General features: G+C 40.8%; 1 protein-coding gene across 3 annotated transcripts in view; it reads right to left on the bottom strand.

Annotated features, from left to right (window-relative positions):
* The window catches only part of SLC10A7 (solute carrier family 10 member 7), a 145,076-nt gene that overhangs the window by 7,231 nt on the left and 113,333 nt on the right, over positions 1-24,512 (bottom strand). For all 3 annotated transcript variants that reach the window (XM_033061118.1, XM_033061119.1, XM_033061120.1), the window contains 3 exons: positions 19,493-19,658; positions 16,548-16,599; positions 15,026-15,099 (listed from right to left, as the gene is read on the bottom strand). In XM_033061118.1, coding sequence (XP_032917009.1) covers positions 15,026-15,099; positions 16,548-16,599; positions 19,493-19,658 — 292 coding nt within the window. The remainder of the gene's footprint in view (positions 1-15,025; positions 15,100-16,547; positions 16,600-19,492; positions 19,659-24,512) is intronic.

Genomic DNA, 24,512 nt, shown 5'->3' with positions numbered 1-24,512 from the left:
CTCATCTGAAATGTCACTCTAGGAATCCTCTGCTGGCATCAGCCTTGAAGTGAAGCAGACTACACAGTTTTCATGGAGCTCATCTGAGTGTCTCAGAGAATCACAGAGGGGTTTGGGTTGGGAGGGACCCCAAAGCCCATCTTGTTCCAGTCCCCTGCCACAGGGACACCTTCCACCAGACCAGGTTGCTCCAATCCCCATCCAATCTGGCTCTGCCTTGTCTCCTTTCTCAGCAATGACAAAACACTGAGCTTTGTGCCACATACCCTCCATTTCCCCAGGAGGAGATGTTTCAGATCAAAAAAGCTGTCATATTTATGGAAACCTTTCTTTATATCTTGGATAAACCCCCGTTCTCAACACCATTTCAGGTTTCCTTTAATAAAGTTGACACCTCCCTATGTAGGCAAACAGCTTATTTGTTAAATATTACCACTTTACCAGTGCCCCACTACTGTTGACACATGTCCAGGCTTGCTAAAATCTTCACGATGTTTCCAGAGCACTATTTCTTGTAAGTATTATTAGCTTCATCACACTACATCACTAAAAATCTCATGCCTGTGCTAGTAGCCTTTACCTATGAGTGTATTTGAAGGGATGCATTAAATCAAATAAATAAAGGCTTGCATGCTTTATTTCAGTATTATGATTACCTTCAAAACAACATAATGGACCTATCACACAATTGCTTATTACACACTAATTTTTGGAGCTTGGGAATAAATAGTATTTATACAGAAATTAAATGGGCATTTGCATTATATTAGGGCATGTAATTTACCTCAAATGCTCATCATACTGTTTTTGTAAACAGATAAACATTTTACTGCCTGTTTCCACATCTCAAATTGATCCTTGTGGGCCCTTTTCTATTTTCTAATCACAGAAGAATACACTAGAGTCCCAAGCTATGAACATGCTGTATTTCTGTTTGTAAGACAGTACCTGGTGTTTTGGTAGTGCAATTTCATCCACAGATCCAAAAACATTTTAGAAAGCTGAAGAGGGTTCCTACAGAGAATCAGAAACACTACAATGACTAGCCTAAGATCACACAGAAACTAATGTCAGAGATGTGAACAGAATGCATCCAAAGTGACTGAGACAGGCTTTACATTACTGTACATTTTCTGAAAGAAATATAAGAAATTCCAGCCTAAAAGGTAAATTGTCTAGAGGAAAACTATTTCCATAAACTAGGAAAAGAAAATTAAAGTTGTCAAATATAAATACAAAATACTATAATTAGTGTGACAATATAATTAGATCACTGGGTAGAAAGAGGTTCTTAATTCACAGCTTGTTTAAATACATGTCACAAGAACAGGTTCCTGGAAGCTACTAATGTGCAATTAAAGTTCCTATTATTTACCAGGAAATGCTAACTGGTGAAAAGAAGTAGCAATAATCATTTTTGCAGGTAAGGATTAGTCCAATGGAAATAAAAAAACACCAACCTTGTTGCCTTTTTATGCACTTCCCGATCTTTATAGTTCCAACTTTGCCAGTATGCGACTCTCTCAGAAAATATTTCGTGACAGAGATCCCCATAGTGTAGTCACAAATGCTTGTGTCAGTAACATTACCACACAGCTGAACTAAACAGCATGAGTTTTATTTATTTTTTAAAATGCCATCTAAACTTTTTAGTAGCAATATGTAGCAGCTGCAAGCATCAGTATGACTCTAATGTTTTCCAAACATAGAAAACCATGCAAATATCGAATTAGGAAAAACATGCCCTAATAGTTACTTTTACCTCTTTTAAAGTGAAACACAAAAACAACTACATTTTTCTCATATATATATATATGTATGTATGTATACAAAGATACATACATAAACACTTGGGAAAAAAACAAACACTGAAGGTTCGTGCCACAAATACCCATTCATGCTGCTGTGATTTATGGAGTTACAAGCTTCCAGCAACCTGGTTCAACTCTCTGCCAAAGACTCTCACTCACTAAATATCATGAGGCCTGACTAACAAAGTTCTCCTCTGTGCTTTGGTGCTAAGTTGGTCAGCTTTGCTCCAAGTGGGGGTTTAACAAGCATCCCATCCTGCTCCAAAGAAAGGAGTGGGGTGAGACCGCAGCACCCCACCAGACTAGAACTACAGAGAGCTGCAGCAGGAGGGAGAAAAAACAAAGATTGTTCCACAGGTATCCCTTTCAAACCAGATCATTGGTACTTCAGCTTTTACCCCAGATTTCCCTCTTCCCCTTTGTTTGGGAATGTTTCTCCTACCAGTGCTCCCCCATGTTCCCATCTTCCTCCTTGTTCTTTGGCCCTGGTATTCAGAGGCTCTTCTGTTTGTATCTTCTCCCTTCCTCCTTTCCCCTCCTCCACTCCCATGCTTCCAGCCTCCAAGGGTTTGCTTCCCAAGACCTTTAATTCTACTCACTGCAGCCATAAAGGTTTTGGATATTTCCACTAAAATCACTCAGCTCCACTAAGGGCAGGGGCACCAACATGACAGTCCCACCACAGCTGAGAGAAGAAGACAGGCCTGTGACAGGGAGCACATTTCAGTTTTCTCCCTTTTTTGTGTCCCTCACTCGGCTCTTTTTTTTTTTCCCACATTAAGCACTTTGCAAACCTGAGGAAAGCAAGGGAAACACTGTTTATCCATGACCTTCAACAGCAGCAGGGAAGAGTGATAGGACTGCTCTTGCAGCCCAGTAGAGGAAAGCCTCTTTGCTCTCCATCGCTCCAGGGTGTTCCAGTTTGGCTCCAAGGCTGTAGGTTATCAGCCCTGGCCAAAGGACACTGCTTCTCTAACAACCTGCTCAACTGAAAGCTATTTAATCCTTCCCCCAGTTTGCACCCAGGATAGCTTCCCACAACCTCCCCTTTCCCCTTTGCTACTTGCACATTTCCTAAAAGGCCCATGAAAATATTATGCTGCGCTTCGCTACATTTAGTTAACTGTAAAATAATCATAATAAAAAACCCTAAAAGATTTGAAGGTATTTTTAAGATAATTTAAATATAGGACTCTTTTCATCTAGCTATCACTGCAGTAATATAAATGAAGCAAATTAATTTTAATGCTCCAAGGTACTGATTCTGTGTCACTGTCACTGACAGGATCCAACTAGACTTTATGAGATGGCATTTGACTTTATGGAAGTGAGCACTATGCACGCATTTACAATTTTACAGGGACTTTAAGCTGTCATGCTGAAAAATGTTTATAAAACATTAATCAAAAAATGCCTCTTTAATACAATGCATTGTCTGAAAGATGTTAGAAGGCACATATTGTAAATGGATTCTTTTTCTGACTAAAGTAATTTCTACCAAAAGCCTTTCCCCACTGCTATACCAGTACACAGTGTGGAGAGATAAAGAGCACTTTCTCAGCACATTACTACCTGATCCAAACACTTGGGAAATCACTAATGTACAGCATGCCATATTTCCATGTCACACATGACACATTTGTCTAAAATTACCCAACAGAGTTTGACATTGCAGCATATTCCTTAGCAGAGCTTTCAACTGACATCTGCCAAGTAAGAACTTCAAGTAGGAGCTTTCTTCTTCTAACAAGCAAGTAAGAGTTTTCTTTTATCCTATACCCATGATGGAAATGATAAAACAATAAGTACTGGAAATCAGAGGATTTTTTCTATTTTAGTATGTTTATTTTATGCTTGCTGGATGTGTAAGCTCCCCTTAAAGCACTGTTTCATCATTTGCTGTTTTCTATCATATTGCACTGGGTTCAGAGAACTTAATAGAACATTTTTATTACCACCAAAACACAGGCCATTATCTCTCACACCCAAAGCAGAATTATTGCTAGTGCTCTACTTCCATACTTCACTGTATAGGTTTTTTCCCTTCAATGTCTTCATAACAAACAATTTATCCTAAACCTTTATTGCTTACATTACTGAAACACATTCCACACCACAAAACACTGCAGCATTTCTTCTCAGGAAAAGGGATTTGGGGCAAAACAAAGAGGTCATCCTAGGGCTATGGAACCATCAGGCATTCAGGAATCAGAATGCCAAAGAACCCTCAGAAACAGGCAGTGGAAATACTTGGAAGAAAAGCTTTAGCCTCTGAATTTTTACCTCTCCCTCGTACTTGTCAATACTTTTCAGAACTCTCTACTGCCACAATCTTTATGTGCAGTGCACAAAATGAATCAAGTGCATGATGGTAGCTTCTCTGATGCTCTCCATGCTACTCTCTCATTGAAGGATCCTCTCAGGGACTGATGTGAAAGAAACATTATTGGTCAAACAGACATTTCTTTTTTCATCTGAGAAAAGGCCTGTACAGAGGGGCATATATTGCACTGAACCTCTCCCAGGCTGCCAGAGCAGGAGGATCTGAATTTATGCCACAAAGACAGCGCCAAATGAGCACCTGAAATTTTACTGCCAGGTTTCAGAATAGCTCTGCATGGATCCCAGTGACTGCCTAGTGGGGAGGGCTGGAAAGATTTAGCCAGTGCCCAATTCAGAGGATTGGAGAAGAGTTGTTCATGCAGAGAGCTGCCAGAAGAGCAAGATACTGCTCATCTCACTTGAAAACTTTCTTAAGGATTTCCCAGTTTCTTCCCAAGCAAATCATTGCTGTGGTTAGTTTTGAGGAGACAGAAGGTCACACACTATGCCTGTCCAAAAAGAGATGTTTCTTGCCCTCATTCAGACTGTATTATGACATACTGAGATCATGACAGAAGAATATTTTGACAAATTAACTGAATTATTCTTTTGTACATCCATGCCCTCTCCAAAGCACACTCTGAACCCAAGTTAAATGCTTTTCCCTAAGGACCAGTATCTTTCAGGTATGGGGATAGCTAAATGATACCTGACAACCTCTAACAACGCAAATATTTGTTTGCTACTGAGTATTCCCATCCCAGAAAGCACCTTCCAATGTAATGAGATCACATTACACTGCAGGGAGAAATGTGCCCTTTTTGCCCAGATACATGCTGTATGAAGAAGACTCATGCCTAAAATGTTCTCAGGGAAAAAAACCCACAATTGTTTTTCAGCATGTTTTCATACTTCAGGTGAGTAACAACTATAATGGAAAGCAAAAACCAGGCTCATGAAGTGGTAAAAACAGACATCTGGGGGGGAAGAGATTACATAAGGGACTGTAGGATGTTAAGAGACTCTGGAAGAACTGTAGGGGAAAACTGCAAAATGGAGGCTGTCCTCACTCTGGAGATGTGGACCCTAATCTTCAAAACATTTCCCTTTCTTTGGGAAAGAACAATCCCCTTACATTACACTAAATTATTTACCTCTCTGCAGGACTAGAATTACTGGGAAGGTTCTGCCCTTAATCAGTGATGTGGCCACATATTGGCCATGCTGTTCTGTGGGAAGTAAGAATTTATGCTATATTTCAAGGGACTGGACTGGTCTAATATTTAAGTAAAGGAGGAAAAGGAAGAGAAATGAATGAGAAATTTTTGCTATAACTCTAACAAGAATTTAGAAAAAGAAGAAAACTTAATATGCTTTGAATGCTTTTGCTCATTCTTTTTCTTCAGGTAACTGGTACAGAAATCAGTACTTGTACAGAAATCAGTAATTCAAGTGCAATGTATGTACAGTTACCAGGGAATGGCACATCTTGATACCACCAAAATTTTAAGAAAATAAAACTGCAAAAGCTGGGAGGTAGAGAAAGAAAGTACAGTTTGTCTGTTTCTGGGGTTTCAATGAGTGCATTCAGATTGGAAGTGATGTTTAATGAACAGCATAGGCAATCTTACCAGCTGCTAACAATGAAACATTTAACACCAACAACTGAAGACTGGTGCCTGAGATTCCAGAACACCTCCACCTGGCTGACAATATGGTGGCAGGAATTAGTTAACAGGGAATTCAGGAATGATTTGAACCACTGTGAGTCATTTTACATATGTGACTAATTCTTAATTTGGCACCACAATGTAGACGTAGCAATGTTGTAAGCCCACACTCACACTTCAGTGCTTTTTTAATTGTTTGGTTATCAGCTCACTCTTCATACACACCCTACTCAAAGCACAGGCAGCAAATTAATAATGAATTACAAATTTGCTATCAATAACTAAGCTACAAGACTAAAATGAATATAATTTAAAACCATTTTTAGAGGTTTAGTACAGGAAATCTACTAATGAAGGGAATTCTGAACTAAGAGATGGACAAGTGACCTAAACCCACAAAGCTGAGATTTGATTACAGTAAATTCACGAATACAAGCCGCACTGACTATAAGCCGCATCTCTGGGTGTTGGCAAACATTTCGGTTTTTGTCCATAGATAAGCCGCACCCGAATATAAGCCGCTCTGTCGTTCGCAGCGAGGACCCGCGTGCAATTAGTAACAGAACCGCGGGAGGGCGGGGTTTACTGGCTGAGCTAAGGCTGTGCAGGCTCGGCCCACTAGGGGCCGCTGACGGGGCCAGGTGGTCCAGCACGGTGCTGCAGCTCGGGGCCGGCCGCCGCTGCCACTGGGCTCGGTCACCCTGGGTCGGCGCTGCCCCGCGGTGGCAGGCAGGGACGGAGCTTCCCCTGCTCCCACGGCAGCGGCGGCGGGCGGGGACGGAGCTTTCCCGCGCCCGTGGCGCCGGCGGTGGGCAGGGACGGAGTTTCCCCGCTCCTGCCGCGGCGGCGGCGGGTGGGGACAAAGCACCCCGTCGGCTCCCCGAGCCGCAGCAATGGCTGCGCGGGGCTCCCGTCGGCTCCCCGGGCCACAGCAAAGGCGGCGCGCGCTTCCCCCCTCTCCCTGGGCCGCAGCAATGGCGGCGCGCGCTTCCCCCCCCTCCCTGGGCCACAGCAATGGCGGCGCGTGCTTCCCCCCCCTCCCCGGGCCGCAGCAATGGCTGCGCGGGGCTCCCGTCGGCTCCCCGAGCCGCAGCAATGGCGGTGCGCGCTTCCCCCCCCTCCGCGGGCCGCAGCAATGGCGGCGCGGGCTTCCCCCCCCCTCCCCGGGCCGCGGTAGGGGCGGCCCGGGTCCCCTCTCTCCTCCCCGGGCCGCGGCAATGGCGGCGCCGGGCCCCCCCCGTCTCTCCCCTGGGCTGTGGCAGAGGAGGAAAGAGAGCTCTCCCGCCTCTCTCCCCGCCCCCCGTGCTGCCTGCAGGGAGCCAGGCTCCACCCGCGGTGCAACAGAGTAGCGATTTGTAACAATCGCAAAATGCCGACTTTGCAGCTGCTCGGCTCAGCACTCTGGCAGGCACTTCTGAGGTTGTATTAGCCGCTCCTGATTATTAGCCGCATTTCCGGTTTAGGAGCAAAATCTTAGTCAAATTGGTGCGGCTTGTATTCGTGAAATTACTGTACTTTGATTATTTCCTTGAACACTACTGCCCTTCCACACACAGCTGAGGCTAAGATTTCATAGTATTAAAGTTTTGATTATATAGATTTATCTACACATATTATTTAAAAAAAACAACATTAAAACATGTTTTATAGTTGTTCTTATTAATAAGTAAACATAGGCAGGAAAAATTTATGGTCCAACCTGTTTCATACTATCTTTTCATCAGATTTTTTTAAAGCTTTTCTCCACCTGTAACCTTGATGCAAAGGAAAACATGATATACAAATTCTCTGTAAATGGTAAACCAGGAAAATCCTTCTTTTCATCTAATTTGTGTACCCAAAAAAAAGAATATATGAAGCCAGAAAACCTTACTGCTCCATTTGGGAAGGCATATTGAGAAAATAGCTCCCTACACCTTGAAATCTTATGGGATACTATCTCCTATTCTAAAACTCTGTGGATAGGGTTATGTGCTTGCAGTGGTCATGGCAGCTTTAGAGCTGGATCCCTGTTGCAGACTCCCAAACTATTCTGCAATAGGAGATTTCTAGAATTTGCTGCTGCTGTTGATTTCTCACATCTTTGCACCCACTGCTTTAGAAGTGTCTGGAGTCAGCAGCTCAGGCTGGCTGCCAGAAGGTGCACTGAGAGCAGCAAATGTAGATACAACTCTCTCAGGGAGACTCAACATCATCTTCAATAGTCACCAGCTTTAGTATGGGTGACACTTGTAGCCTCTGCCAGCTTGAGGTAAAAAAAAACAAACTTGAGTCATGTCCAAACATGGATCTTCCCAAGGGTAACCTGTCAGCTGTCTGCTGAATATAATGTAGTTTCTTAAAGTAGATAAATTAACTTTAACTGTTTTTGGTGGGGAGGGAGAGCTCCTGTGTCATTATCATTTTACAGATGGATATGTGTGTTTACTTTTTTTTATTTCATTATAAAGAGGTATGAGCTTGCTGTCATTAAAAACCTCCAGTCTGGTTTTTAGTGTCTGATCCAATTACATGTGCTTCTGGAAAGACACACAACCAAATAAATAATTGGAGAGGTGCATCTCTGAAATGACAATTGTTATTCATCGATCTCTTTCTGCAAGTCGAGATTGAGAGATGTAAACTTCAAGTGAATGAGATCTCCTGGGTGAGATTCTTCAGTTCAAACACAGTAAACAACTGTTGTCCTCTGATGCACATTTTAGTACTGCTGCAGGCAAACTTTCTAAATATTAATAAAAAACCTATACAGATGAAAAGGAAGCCCTGGGAGCTGGTACAGATTTCTTGCCACATTCTAGGTATAATCAAAGAAACATATGTTTCAGGTGAGAAAGAAAAGGAGATTCCCTAATTTGCTGTAGTATTTCCCCTTCTGGAATCACAGAGAGGTCAAAATTGACTAAACTAGATTGTGATAATTATGGTTAAAAAAAAAGCAAGGGAGGGGCAGGTATCCTGTGCCCAAAAGCCACCATAACTCACCACACTGTGCCATTTCCTACTGTCAGACTGGCCTGCCAGCACATTTCCCTCTGCAAAGCTCAGACCCAGGGATGCTCTGCTCTGAAGGAGGCAAACAGGGGCAAGTCACATATGAGTAATGAGAAAATAAGAGAGATGCTCTGGCACAGATGATCTCAGTGACCACAGCCAACCCAAAAGTGTCAGTTTGACCTCTGTGAAGATTGTTCCCCCATGTGAGGGATGATGCAAGCATTGCAGAAATGCTTTCATGTGCAAGACAGCATCTCACCTCAGGGAGGTGGGGGTAGGGGAAGAGCCAAATAACCAAATGTTGGCTCTAGAAGACTGCCAAGCTAGGAAGTGTAACCCAGCTGCCTACAAAAGAAAAATGCTAACATGAGTAAAGTGCAGTAGATCAAGATGCTTCTGTCCTCCCCACTGTAATCCCATGTAATACAAATCCCTTGGTTCTTGTTCTCCAGAGACAGAGAGGAGAATCACAGAGGAAAAAGCCCAGACAATAACCTGCTGTTCCTTCCAAGCAAATGCTGGGCAAAGACTGAAGTGAAGAGAAAAAGATTTCCTTTTAGCCCAAATAATCACCCTATCAAAACTTTAAAAAGGTTCTAGCAGTCACTAAACCCATTCCTGAGGTATCTCAGAAGCAGAAATTGGAGAGTTCTTAACTCTCTGGGCAGCAGTGAGGGATCCAGACACAGCCTTTAGAAGACATTCATTCTTTGAGGCATTCTCCTCCCATTAGCTTCCCTTCTGCCCCAAGGGACAGCACCCACAGCTCTAGGCAGAGGAGTAGCCAGATCATTTTTACTTACATCACCCTGTCAGACACCTGGGGAAGGAATGAAACTAAAAGCCTGTAAAAGATACAAATGCAAATTCAAGCACTACCAACATGAAGAAGTATGACAGGATGCAGTAACATCTCCTGTCCAACACTCATGGGAAAATTCTGATGGTAAAAAACAGCATCAAAAGTCTTCCTCTTGGAAACTTTCAGAGAGCAATTAACCAGGATTATTTTCTATATCTTTACGTCAAAGGCAGAGAACCTTGATGAATAACTGCCTTAGAGGAAAGTTCTCTGCCAGGAGCAGAGAAAAACCACTACACTCCAAAAATACCAGAGAACAGCCTGAATACTTGCTTAGGGCAACACACATGATTTTGCCACCTTACCTTTCTATTACAGAATGATTAAGGGATGCTTCCTTTTAAAAATCATCAACTTTTTATCTTAGCACAAGTTAGAACATTTTAGCATTTTTTCTATTTAAAGGAGAAAGGTGATTATCACCTTTACAATAAAAAGAGTCTACAATGGATTATTACAGCATTTCAATACATTATTTATCCTGAAAAATCTTATAAGGTGATATCTGTAGAAAGCATGATAGAAGACTATAGATACCTGGGAGCAGATTGGAGCTATTTGTGAGCATGATGCCCTCTGTTCCCACTGTGCAGCTGGGGAGCTTGGGGGAAGGCACAGGCTGATTAATCCACAGCCTGGATGATCCCCTTGCAGACATTCCCTTCAATTTACTTGTGCACTATATCAGGCTTTTAAGAATTGTTCAAGTACAGGAAAGCTGAGTATTTAAAAAATAAAATTGAATTAAAATAAAACAAGACAAAAGACAGTTGGTGTTTTGGCTTTTATTTCTAGAATGAACTCTATTCTTGCCTGAAAGTATTTGGTAGGCTAGAAATTTCATGGTGAGAGAACTGCTACCTTGCTGAATCCAAATGAGGAAAAATACATCACAAACAATACCCCAGTCTTATTATTAGGTAGGGTTATTTTTGCTGTTTGGTTTTACCAGTTTGCTATTCATCATACGCCCAGTATAAATATTTACCCTTGTAGTAGCCAAAATAGGTAACATTATTTTGAATTTTACATAGTAAATACCAAGAATTAAAGCAAATATTATTAAAGCAAATGCCAATAATAAAGCAAATATACATTTTTGAAAGTCCTGAATTTTCCTTTTAGAGGTGTAACTTCTATCTAGCAATTCACTCTCTGAAAAAAAATAAAATAAGGTTCTGTATTTGACTGCAACTTTTGTGTAAGTGCAAGCAACAACTGCAGTATTTTTTTTAATGAGCCACAGTGATAGCTTTGCACTTCCTTGAGGCCTCTTCTTTTCTCACTGAATGAACTCCAGGGAATGGCATCATGTCGGGCTTTCCAGATGGATTATGTGAAGCCATAGCTCAATGTCATTTTCAATAGCAAGGCTCATAATTAAAGGTCAAATAGTCACTTCATCTGCAATCAATCAATAGAAGAAGTACTAATACTAAGTACTAATCAATCAATGGCAAATGCACTAATAAAAGCCATGCATCAAATGTCTGCATATGTGTGTGCTCACATGTACCGTGCATATATGTGAGCAGGGGGAAGGAGAGAAAGGGAACAACGTGGGGGTGAAAATGCCAGAGGCCATTGTGGATACTATATTTATCTTGGCTTCCTTGCAAGTTTATATCCTGCTTCAGACATTAGGTGAAATGCAAATAAACATTGGTTTTTCTGCATGTGTGGTGCCCTTTATTCAAAACCCAGCTGAAGCACTCACCTCTTTGCAGAGGTGCTGACTGGTGCTCCCAACTAAGGAACACAAAGGCACCCACCCTGTGTAATTTGTCCTTACACAAACACGCCCTGCACTCTGATCTCTGAGACAAAAAAGTGTGTCAACTGTTCTGTCTACAAAATAAAACCCAGCAGATGGGAACAGCACTCATCTCCGTGCAGAGCAAGCACTTATTCATGGATGCAACAGTGGAAGTGGCAGTTGGCCTCATGAGCATGCACTGCATGGGAATTAGCTGGTTTCGTAATATGGTGTGGGAGAAAGTGACTTACAAAAGTCTTCTCATGCCTCTCCTATTACCACTTCTAAAGCTTTAAAGCTGTCAACTCTTCTCCCACTTTAGTTGGTGCCATTCTCAGCTCCCCAGGGAACGGGCCAGACATACCTATTTGGAGTTTCACCTGCCAAGCTGAGAGAAATCAGTTTCAAAGTGAAAGAACAAGTGTTGGGGGGTCATTTATACACTACCACTGAAATCTTGAAGACAAACAAAGCAGAGCTCCACAATGGATGTGAAATGAGAGCATGAGCCGTGTTTGTGCTTTCAGGCATTGCAGTGACAGAGGGAGAAGGAAAAGCTCTCTCTACCATAAGCAAGCAGAAGATCTCTTGCTGCATGGTTTGTAATAAACTCCCATGAACAAGCAGAAATGTGCCAGAACATCAAAAGAGCAAGGGCAAAAATGTCTGTGTTTGTCTTGTTTATAAGACCAAGGTGGACAGGGAAAGATTTAAGTGTCATTCAGAAACAGCTCATCCTTAAAAACAAATTAGATCTACTCTACTCTCACCTTCAGTGAAGGAAAAAATGCCACCTGCTCTGGATAACCTATCTGTTTACACCATCAGCTCAGGGGCACGCCTCATCACATGAACCCTGGCTTTGTAAAACCCAATACTCCTTATTTTCATACAGATTTGTTTTTATACTGCTCCTTGTCATATGGAACTGGAACACCAAACAGAATAAAGCATCAATGGTCCCAAACTCAGCCAGCTGGAATCTGATACACAGCAGGCACACCTGGACACCCTTGGAGCAGGGGTGCACACAAGAGCAGCAGGTACTTCAGGCTTACCAAGGACAGACTCCCAGGGGATTGCCAAAAGGAGCATTTCCCCAGCCCTTTCCAGGATGACTAGAAAGCAGTCTGCCCCAAAGCTGACAGACAGAACAGTCCATAGCTCAGAAACAGCCCCACAGTACCATGTTCCACTACTCACCTTTTCACTTCAACCTGCACACTAAGACATGGGATATCTGGACTAGGGAAAATGGTATCTATGCCTGGGGAGAAGCTGCAGGAGTCCTTGAAGTCAAGGTGGCCGAAGTATTTTTGCTGGTGTACTTGGGCAAAGAAAACTGCAGAATACAAAAGCTGGCTCATGAGGCTATGCTAATATGAGCAGCTGTAACTTGGAATTGGAAAAATGTGAGCCAAAAGGTCAAGGGAGCTAGGAACCTCAAACTAAGTTCTTCTAAAGAAGAAAATAAAATAAAAAAGTGAGAGTGTAGTAGCAGAAGAACAGTGAACTGACTCAGCTGTGTGCACAGAGACAGGTCAAGACAGGCTGCATAAGGATTCTTGGTAGAGTGAGAAAAAGAAACAAACAGTCCTCATTTTTTGGGGGGTGATGGCAAGCCCCTTTAGGACTTAAATATTTTAAAAGGTTTTGTGCTTATTTTCTTAAGGTCATGGCAAGCCAGCAGAAATATTCAACAGAGCATATATAAAACTATTCTCACCAAAGAGAGAAGGGGAAACTTGCACATTTGTGCTGTTAAACACAACCAGCTTCTCCAGCTGTACTATCACAGTTGTGCCCTAAGTTCATACACACCTCCAAACAGCAGCACAGCAGTGTTTTAGGACTTATATGTGCAGCTGTATCTACAAATACAAGTGTAACTTGTGTCCTGAATACAACCTCCAAGTAGTCCAAGCTCAGTTCCATAGAACTTTTGGCTGGAAAAGACTAGTGTCATTTAATCTATGTTCTGCTCCAAGGAAGACCAACTCCAGCTATTTAATTCCCATCTGAGGCTTGTTCTACCAGGATAGGAGATTGAACACATCAATAGGCAAAGCTGAACTGTTCTACACTAGATCTCCCTGACTGTTAGCTTAAATCATCATCATTGTAACAAAATCCTTCCCTTTACAAAGTCCACTGTGACAGATTTACTTTCTTCCTTCTTTGCATCAACCTTTCATGCATTTGAAGATCACTGCAGTATTTCAGTTATCTTCTCTCAACAATCCCAACTGCTTCATTCTACCTCTGGGGTCATGTTTTTGAGGTCTATGATCATTCATGGCACTCTCCTTTCATCTCTTTCCAGTTAGTCCACGTAATTTTTGAATTGTGGAGCCCAAAACATTGTGCAAATATCAAAAGCTGTAACACTCAACTCAAGCCACACAACTTTTGCTCCTTCTCTGCAACCCACAGGACTCTGTGTGAAAGGAAGGTAGGTTTGTATTTGACAAAGCTATGGGGCTGTTACTCATTTCCTTGTTCTTCCTATACTGTTAAAATAATTTATTTAATGACTTAGTTTTTAGTAGTTTTTCTACAAAATGAAGTTAAAACTCACTGATCTATAATTTCTCATCCTGTCTTCATTTCCACTGTAAAAAGAGATTTTGTTTGACTTTTCCTTGTCTTCCAGGAACTCCTCCACTTCCCACAGACTTTCAAAGGCACTTGCTAACAGTTCAGCACAGGCCTGGCTGAAGCAAAGAACCCTGAGGTGAGTTTCACTCCATCAAACCAACCTGGAAAACATCTGACTCCTGACTTGTTCTTCCCTGTTTCAGGCTGAGTTCTTACCTTTGTTATTGACACTTGCTGTGTTCCTCTTCCAGAGATACACTCTTCAAAAGAGTCAGATATTCAGTCATATATGCTTTACCAAATATCCGTTTTTATAATCTGAAAACAGCCCAGTTGTGTCCCTGACGGGACATAATGGGTGAACCAGTAGCAAGTGGCTGAAAGCATTTCTGATTCAATATTATTTTGTGAATACCCATCAGAACATTCTATTATCACTACGGTGTTATAAGTGAAAAATACCTCTATGATATTTTGATAAATTAATTTCAAGAAATAAAGCTATCCAAACTATCTGCAGACTTCAACACATACATTTTGCTCATGCTAAGCAAAAGAGTATTGTCTATTTGTGATTTCTGAATACACTGTCCTTTGATTTTCACTTGTACATCCCAGCTCTTAGATGCAACATTTTACTGTCAAACTGGGCAGATAAACCTTCCAATCTCTCCAGAAACAACCCTGAATTTTTTTCAGCATTGGATTAGGCAACGTACCAGAATAAGAACTGAAAGAAAAATACAGCTTTCCACAAATTAGGTGGTCTTACTCTACAACCACTAAAATCTCAGCTGAGAGGATTGTGTTCTCTGCCCTGTAGGAAGCATTAATTTCATATGTGCCAGAGTATTAGCCTACTATTAGTATCATACTGGTAGCAGTACAAGTCATGCTAAACCCAAAACCATTTAAGCAGAAAAAACAGCAAGTAAACCAATTTTTTTTTCGACACAGTAAGGCATGGATGTTAGTGCTGTTTTGCTCACAAGCTTATCTCCTTACTTACCCAAGGTGAGGGATTTGTGTGTGGAACAGAAAACGATAGCCACTGTGTCTGCTGGTGTGAAGGTAGAGTTATTCCTACAAAACAAAAGAGTTTTAATAACCTCTGACAGCAAAAACCTTCTTAAAACAGCATCTATCAAAAATACTATTTTGAGGATTCATATACATGTTCACATCACTTGGATCAGTCTAGTGATAGAAATAATTCCATCCATAAATGAACACTAGTGTTTGATTTTTATTTTTGTTTTAGCAGAATTGTTTCTCTGTTCTGGCAAGCTCTCTAATGAATACATTCCCATGTGAAGGATAGGAATTTTGAAGACATGGTGTGTAGGACACAACTTTATTCAGCCAAGTTTATTTTGTTAAACATGCAAAAAGATCACAGCAGGAGCCACTTGCCTCTGATTTTTTTTCTAGTATGGAACAGTAGCAAAATATTCAGTTTGGACAATATATTGAGTCTACACTAAGGAGCTAGCTTAACTTCAGAGAAAAACTATATCTAAGGGTTTAAACACTGGCACTAAGGCCAGAAGGGATGGAAAATGACATATATAGAGAGAGAGATATGACTGGCCAATGGATCACCCTTTGGTCCAAATTAGGAGTAATTCTGTGACACTCTAAATATTCACCATACTGAGTTGGTTACTGCTTAAGGCATTTTAGATTTCACAATTGGGGAATATCTTCTCCCCAGGTTAGGTCTAGCAGTTCAGAAGTTATTTAAAAAGGCCAGGATATGATCTTGTCACAGAGAAATTTTCTTGTGTCACTAAAAAAAGCCTAAGTAGCTCTAAGACACTCTACCCTTCTTTGTGATTCTCCCTTATGGATATTGGATAATTCATATAAAGCATATGCCTGGAGTCTGCTGTATTGTGGCACTCCTCTTTCAGCAAAGTGCTGCTACAACAAATATTCCAGAAAATCTAAGTGAGAGGACAACTGTGGCTACTCCAACCAGCACCAGTGATGCCCTGAGTCACTGGCTGAATGTACAACTGTCCTTCCTCATTGATATTTTAAAAAAGAAAAAAAAAATATCTACCAAACATTAGTTCAGGACAGCTGTCTTTAAAGAATCACCATATAAATGTAGCAAATTTGACATATACAGAGAGGAGTGAATTGCCAGCCCAGCATATGTATCTCGAGATGTAAAAAGTCAAAGTGAGTTCTCTCTCTCATATGTCATCAGCATGTCTGCAGGGCAAATTATACCTTCAGTGACATCTGTGCAAATCCATTTTTTTCAGTGGATGAGGTATAGCAGTGATTGATTGAGATTTAACAACTCTGTAATTAACACACAAGAAAGGACAAAATTCAGGTCCTGCTCTCTTAGCCTATGAAACTCTAACAGAGAAAATGCAGGAAGGACAATATGAAATACCAAAATGAGGTCAACCCAATTCAGAAACCTGCCTTTACACATTTGCATAAACTTTGTCACCCAAACCAAAGATACCGCACAAAAGAAATACTCAAAGTTGTGATTCAGCACATTCAATTACCTTGTGGAGAAGAGAAAAGTCAGAAACATGAAGCTCATCTGAATAGAAAATACTGAAAGAGAAACAAGCTAAAATTAGACCACAATTTTAATTACCATGTCCATGCCTTTTGTTCCCATACTACAGGTCAGAAACAAGGCAGGGCCAAGTCTACCCAGAGAAATCCACTGACAGACAGCCCTTAAAGACTGCCTGGAAGAGCAATACAGATCATTATATCCAGGGAAGCTAGAATTATTGGTATGGCTGCACAAGTTCTTCCTGGGGTAACTCCTCTGAATCAAGTATTTCTTGACACAATGAATGGCAGGAAATAGTGCACATGCTGCACATCTCTTTGCACAAGTTTTGCTCTTTGGGTTGACAACATAAAACCTGTCAGACACACTCTGGTTGCTGGGTGTTTAGACTTGCTATTTTACAGGGGAAAGCACAGCGTGTAAGGATGATCCAAATAAATATTCTCACCCTTGGGTATATTAATCATGATCATTTATGGGGAGAGGAAGAGAAGATCTTCAGAGACGTTTGAGTTCTCTCTGAGACAAAGACTTATTCCTGGGCTGGGAACTTCAGACATTTCCTCCAAGTTCTGTAAGCACAGGTAGTTGTGAGCATCCCAAGGGGAGCTCTTCTCTCTGCCAGTTCTGCTGACACCCACAGGGGCTCTGGGGGCACAGAGCCCACCCTTGGACTGCCGAGGTATGAGGAGAAGCTGGTGGCCTCCATGAGCAGCTGCAGAGACCGAGCATCACCCCAGAGCACAGGGACTCCCCACAAGGCTGGAGGAGAGACCCTGTGACCTGCACGGGTCTTTTCTGAGTCTATGGGTTTTGGGGGAAAGGCTTTCACTTGCAGCAGAATCCGGGGTGGGTCCTATCCCTATTCCTTACCACACTTGTGACTGCAATAAGGCTGCCCCCACAGGGCAGTGCAAGCCAAGAGAATGCATTTGATTTTGACCCCAGTTTACAACTGGGAAACATGGCAGGGATATTAGCTGTTACCAGTGACATTTTCTATTCTCCTACATACATTTCCTAGAATGTATAAATGCCATCTCAGTATGCACTTGATTCCTCCTTCATGAACTAAGGGAGCAATCAATTTTTCCTGAATTACAATTTTTCTACAACTAAGTACATTAATTTAATAAGCAGAGGAAAAAAAAACAATCCCTTATTACACATAATTCTGTGAAGCAATAAAAATGTGTTGCTACCAATTATTCCTTGTGAATATTTTGCTGTGGCTAGAATATTAGCATAAAAATGACATAAAAACATTAATCAGCAGAATAACAAACTCAGTTTCACCTCAAACTGCTCGTGCTAATTTCACTTCCTGGTGTAACACAGTACACACACCCAGCCAACACATCCAATGGTGATACAAAAGCTTTTTCTGGAATACAATGTGCATACCCATCTCCAAAATTTCCTTGGTTCTTGGTTTTATAAATATTCCAGAAAAAAACCCTAACCAATTGTCTATGTTCCAAGCAGTTCCAGTGCTTAGGTTAATATTCTTACTACGAATTTCCAATTTTGCACACTGGCAATGAACACATAGATATGATTTTCAGTGTATTCCACAGCAAATTATACATTTCATTTCACATGGCACAAAAACAGAGTTGTCTTGAAGAGAAATAAAGGCCAAGCAAGGCAACAGAAGCAAACACTGCACATCAACTGTTCTAGGAAGAACATGCCTTTTTTAAGTAAAAAAGAATATTTTTTTTCAAAGTGATCAGCACAGTAACATAAAATTACTTCATTCTGAGTTTCTCTGCACATTAAGCCCAAGTTGAAAATCTCTGTACCATTCTTTTTTGCTGACAACTCTGCACTGATTTAAGTGTAAGGTCCTTCTTGGGTGCCAGTGCAAAGTAGTATTTATTTTATTTAAAAAAAAGCTCCGTAGCATTGCTTCCTACTTCTTTGCTTTCAGAATAAAGGATTTGTATAGTACCATTTATAATTCCATGTTTACTTCACACAGGTATAGTGTTTCATAATCAAAAAAAATGCCACAAATAGGAGAGAATTAAGATGCAAAAAGGGCAGGCGCAAATTTCTTACTGGCTTTAGTAGAGGTCAGATTTGTAGAAGATACATTATTTTTATTAGACAGAAGCATATGCTGACACACACCTCAAAGTAGGTGATGGACTGATTTCTTGAAATCTAACAGTTTTAGAGTATGAGATGTGATTTATACTGAAGTATACTCTAGTTACCTCTCCTCCATGCAAATTGAAACTCCTGTCTGTGGACAGCCTGAAGCAAGATGGGAATTCCCTGCTGGGAGAGGAGACAGTGCCTGTACAGCTCTGCCTTTCCCTGGGAGGGAGGGATCTGCAAGCATGTTTCCAGCTGATGGCAAGGATACCAGCAGCCTAGTCTCACGTGGATGTTATTTAAGGCTGAATGACTTGAGTGCTTCTAAAAGAAACTCTAAGAAATGTGCTCATGCACAGAAACAGATCAACACATTCTAACTCCCAACTAGTTTCTAGATTTATAATATGCTAAGGAAGAACAGTTTAAAAATTGTAAGAGTGCTTCTGAGTAACAGCTCAATCCCAAATCTTTCCTTGCTGTTTGGAATGTGACACCTGTGTCTTTTACAGCTGTTTAACAACAAAGAAGCCAAAACCAGAATGCCAATAAATGTTTGTAAAGCACTACTGTGCCCTTTAAGAAAGGAAGGGCCACAGAGCAACCTCAGGCACACCTAAATAGCAGGGTTCATTCCTCTCTAAATGCTTACTTGACTCCCTAAGTGCATCCAGCTCCTAAAAAGCTTGGCAATCTGGTTTACTAGATGCTTTAGAAACTCTAACCCCATGCCAGTACCCCCACAGCTCCCCCAGTACATGTAGCTCATTACAGACCTGAAACACAAAAAAAACCAAGGAGTCACTTTAGGGCTGAACTTACTTATGAACACGATTATAATCAAGCTAAATTTATCCAGGTCAATATTTGGATTGGCAAAAGTATCACAGAAGGTTGTGTAGATGATCATCAGGAGCACACAGCTGCTGATAGCACCAAATGGAGGCTTCTTCCTTTCAAGCCAGTCCTTGATGTATCTTCGGACAATCTGAAACACAGAAACCAACAGGTTGCCTCTTTTCAAAGATGCAGGGAGCCAAGTTGGGCATCACAAAGTGAATCTGACAGCGGAAAGACACAAAGAGAAGAGAGTAATTTGGATGATGGCCACAGTGGATTTCAAAGCTTCCCTGCCACACAAGTCTTCTTCTGGGGAATTTAACATTTGTAGTGCAACTTCCACTGGGCGTCCATAATGAGAGTATATTTTCAAGTACATTCAAATCCATCCTTAATCATGCCAAATGTTCTTTGCTAGCTGTCACTGAGACATGCCCATTAAGCCTCCCCAAAGTTTATCTCCTCTGCTGATACTAATGGATGTATGTAATTATCACAGTCCCCTTTGCATCAACAGACAATTCCAAGTGCAACTTTGGGAATCTTAAAAATCTGACATCTTCAGGAATTTCATGACGGTAGATAATCGAAAGTGATCCATGGAACATTTTAATATTTAAATAGCTAGCGATGCACCAGAAGTTTTTAATTAAATTATAACTCAAGCTTGAAAAGCAAAAGTGCATGTGTTGTGGGAGTTTAAATAATTTAAACTCTGAATATCTGGAGTTTTTGTAAATCCAAAGACAAATGCCATTTGCACGCTTTTAGAATACCAGAATTAACACATGAAAACAAGGAAACCTACTGTTCTTAGTGGAACTTTTGCACTTTCAGGAAACAAAATGTGAAATGGTTTTTCAAGATTTTTTCAGAACCTACTGTAAATTTTAAAGCAACCCCAACTTTTAAATTACACTGAATGCCATAACACTGAGCCTCAGCAGATACAATGCATCTATTTTAGTCCTGCCTAGGGAGTTGCTTTTAGTTTTTCTGTTTACTTTATATGGTTTGAAAAAACTTTTTAAAGCTTTTATCGTACAGCTGCAACTTGTGTTAATTTTTCAGCAATCACATTATCTTGCCTAATTTCTCCTGAGGCCTCCTGATGTTCTCTGTTACCACATTTTTGGAAATCACAGCCCAGGATCCTGAAGCATTTCTGCCAAAGGGCTCCAAAGGGGTCTCATGACCTTCCCTTGGTGGTGCCATTAGCAAACATCCCCACCATTGGTTGAATAACACAGAAAATCTTAGAGTTATTCAAGATGAATATCAGGGCATCATCACCAGTGCTACCACAGGACCTTTCCACACAACCAACACCAAAGCCATGGGATCAAGTTGCTCTCAGTTTTCCTCACTGCTTTCCTGGCTTGTTTGCAAGCCTCTCAGCAGGGAAGTCCTGGGAGCAGCTACCCAAGTCACCACAGCAATGAGACTCCATTAGGGCACACACTAAAACTCTGGCACATGGGCTCCATGCCAAGCTAAGCAGGCTGAGGATCAGCACTCGCCTCCCAGCACTTGTGGGCTTCCTGCTGATGAAAAACAACAATTTCGCAGGAAAATATCTAAGGGAATGCTCAACGCCCCGGTGAAAACACTGAACTTTCAAATGTCACACTTGCCAAATGTTAAAGAGAGAAGATAACAAAAAATATAAGGCCAGACTTCTGAAAGAGCCTCCATTGGAGCTCCTTCAGCTACTGGGAAGGAATAACACACTGCATTGAAGAAAGAGACAAAAATGTGCAGAGAGCAATGTGAGAGACATAGGAAGTTCAGATTACTCTAAGAGCAAACTGGGGACACTAATTACCAGAAGCAAAAAGCAAAGTCTTTCACTTCTAAAGTGAGTGGGTTTTTTAAAGAAAGTTTAAAAAAATATCCTATTATCCCTTAAATTGTCACATTGGAGAAGAAGAAAAACTACTTAAGGCCACCTATTAATTTATGGTCCTTCCAGAAGATTTATACTGAAAGTAACGAGATGTTGAACAAGAAAAGTGATGGTTCATTATGCCACAGTACAATTTTTAGTAGAAGTATTTAATACAAAAACTATAACTCTCTGCTTGTTCAGGCTCCAATTATAACAGACATGACCATAACAACATTATACACACTTATCCTTAACTGACATAGAAGAGAAATAAAAAAACATTTTAAAAAATAAAACTGCAAGTATTTCCTCAGAATCTTCAGTCGAGTGATATCTTTTTAAAATATCTACCACTTCCTAGCCTGGAATTTTTGTGAATCAACAACTATAAATACCAGTACAGCTTCTTACTGCACACTGTATTGAAAAAAAAATATGTAGTCAGACTCTGGAGAACTAAATTGTGGCTTCAAGAAATCATCTAATCAACCCAGTGTCATGCTAAATATGCACCAAACACAGACAAAATACATCTTTTTTAATACAGAATCCCTTACAGTTTGATCTTCTCACAAGGTCCAACATGATCTGCAATTTCAGAGGCCAATTCAGCCTATAATCACTGATTCAAAGTAACCTAAATTCTTGTATAACTTGAGGGGAGAAATATAACCCTACAGAAGCTCATGTCAGCTGATTCACTTTGACTGAAAAACAATCCATTTGTTATTCATGCCTGGCAGAGTTGCTTCAGGACAAGGATGCTTTGAAAGCCTTTTAATTCTTAACCCAATTCTATAACTTTTCAGGGTAAACACAGAACTACAAAAAACCAAAATTGTGACTATTTGTAGTGCAATAACGATAAATGCCACAAATATAATGAAGACATCACACATTCAGAGCCTGGGCTGAGATACTAAAGCTTCATTTGTCTGAAGTGCAGCAAAAGCTAACACAGTCATTTTTGAATGTTAATATCACCACTGGTATCCAAAACAGACACAGTATACTGATGGAAAAGAGAAAAAAGGGATGTATTGGGTTTTGTGGCAAGGTTTGGAAGCAGGGGATGCAACAGAGGTGGCTTTTGGGAGAAGTTGCCAGAAGCTTCCCTTATGGCTGATGGAGCCAGTGCCAGCAAGCTCCGAGATGGATCCATCCCTGGCCAGGGCTGAGCTCAGCAGTGATGCTGGTAGGGATGCACTGTAAAGATTTGTGTGCAGATTCAAATGCCAGCCCCAAAGAGCAGGGAAAGGCTGACCCAGAGGTTGCACATGAAAGAACATGAAGGTTCCTTCCCTCAAAGTGTAATTTAGTGGAGAAAACAGCAGGAGAGCAGCAAAACTTCACAGTAGATGGTATTTTATAAATAACCCTCATGATGAAAGATGCTGATAAACTCACAGAAAAGTTAGACAATAAAAGAACACAAATGTGTCCAGCAGCAACCACCTCCTGAAGACAACATTCTGGCAATCTCCAAAGGTTTTGGAAAGGCATCAGCTTAAATTTGCTTCAAAACACAGTTTCAGGCTCAAACTTTCCTCTTGCCCAGGATTTAATTTTTAACAACAAAGAAATGTAATTACACTTGAATTAACAGTAGTGTCCCCATTTCAATTTAGTTCTCCTACCAGAATAGTTATATCCACAGTATTTTTCCTACAGACTGCTCTGTATCCTGCCATAACCTCCTTGTCTAAATACCAACCTCCCAAAGCAAAGGGGCTCAATGCTCAAATGCTTATTTCACTTAACATCCCTGGGCAAATAAACACGATCTGCCAGTCCAGGAAGGCAGGTAAATAATGCTCATCTCTTATTAGATCACACATGATAATAGCAGAAGGTGTGTTACAGAAAAACAATTCACTTCTCTAACTGTACCTCCAAAACAGTCCACTGTATGCCCAGAGAAATCTGTCAGTAAAATACAGCTAGACTGTTTCTACCTGTCTGCTCGAGTGCTGGACACACAAGATAAAAAATGTGACAAACAATGTAATTCATTAACGTTCATTATTAATTGAACTAAAAAAGGCAAGGAGCTCCCCACCACTTTATATGGAATGGAATAATTTCTGACATTAATCATGCAGCACATCTCCTAAAAATGATCTAGATGTGTAACTTATTTGTTTATTAAACCCAAGAAATGAAAAAAACCACGAAAAAACGAACAACCCAAGCCCAAAAATCCCCAAGGGAATAGATAGGAAGTCACCTTTCTGTTTCCATTACACACAAGAATGTCTCTTGGTATATTTGCCTCATTATGTAAAATAAATTTTTCCTGATTACACCAGCTCTTTTGAACTGACTTCCTCTTTAACAGAATTTACAGTGGTGTTACTGCACTTCTGCTCATTTTATTTATTGTGCATTGGTATATTCTTCTAAATACCTGGGAAAAACACCTGAGGCTTTACCATTTCAACAAAAACACGGATCACCTTTTCCTTGTGTTCAAACACACAAGTACACAAGCTGAAACTGCTGAATTATCACCACACCTAAATGCAGCAGTTACCTTACTTAATTTGTCTTCCAAGGTAAGATGTCTAACTCCTTCTTAATTAATATCATTACTACCTATAGCAACAGACTTTAGCAATGAACTTGAAATTGCAAAGTTTTCTTTTGAAAATCTTAGTCAGGCTAGATATTTTCAACAGTCCAGTAATTTTTCCTTATCTCTTTCAGTATAGTAATGGCAAACCACGAAAGACAATTGCATGGAATATTGGGAATTACATCAGTGAAGCCTGTAAGACACAAAAGGTGAGAAAATTGGGAAGGAAATCAACTAAGATGACAGCAGCTGTAAAAACCAGTATAAAGAATCAGATCCTGGAATGGAAAAGAGAGAGACTGGGTGGTAGAAATGAAATAATATGCCAAGATGGGCATCCTTCACAGATTTCTAGAACACAACCAGCCTCCACATATACATGGTCTGCATGCCAGTTCAAATGCACAGGCTCTTTTACAAAGCAAAACTTGCACCATTCCAGCCAGACCTTGTCCTGATAATTTTAGAGGGATTTTACCTGTATGCCTGAAGGCATAAATTCCCACCTGTTCCTGAATGCTGCTGGAAAATTTCAGACT

Source organism: Catharus ustulatus, chromosome 5 (assembly GCF_009819885.2).
Source record: "Catharus ustulatus isolate bCatUst1 chromosome 5, bCatUst1.pri.v2, whole genome shotgun sequence".
Classification (NCBI taxonomy): Eukaryota; Metazoa; Chordata; class Aves; order Passeriformes; family Turdidae; genus Catharus; species Catharus ustulatus.
The sequence above is the reverse complement of the archived record's forward strand: the minus strand, read 5'-3'. Positions and strand labels throughout refer to the sequence as shown.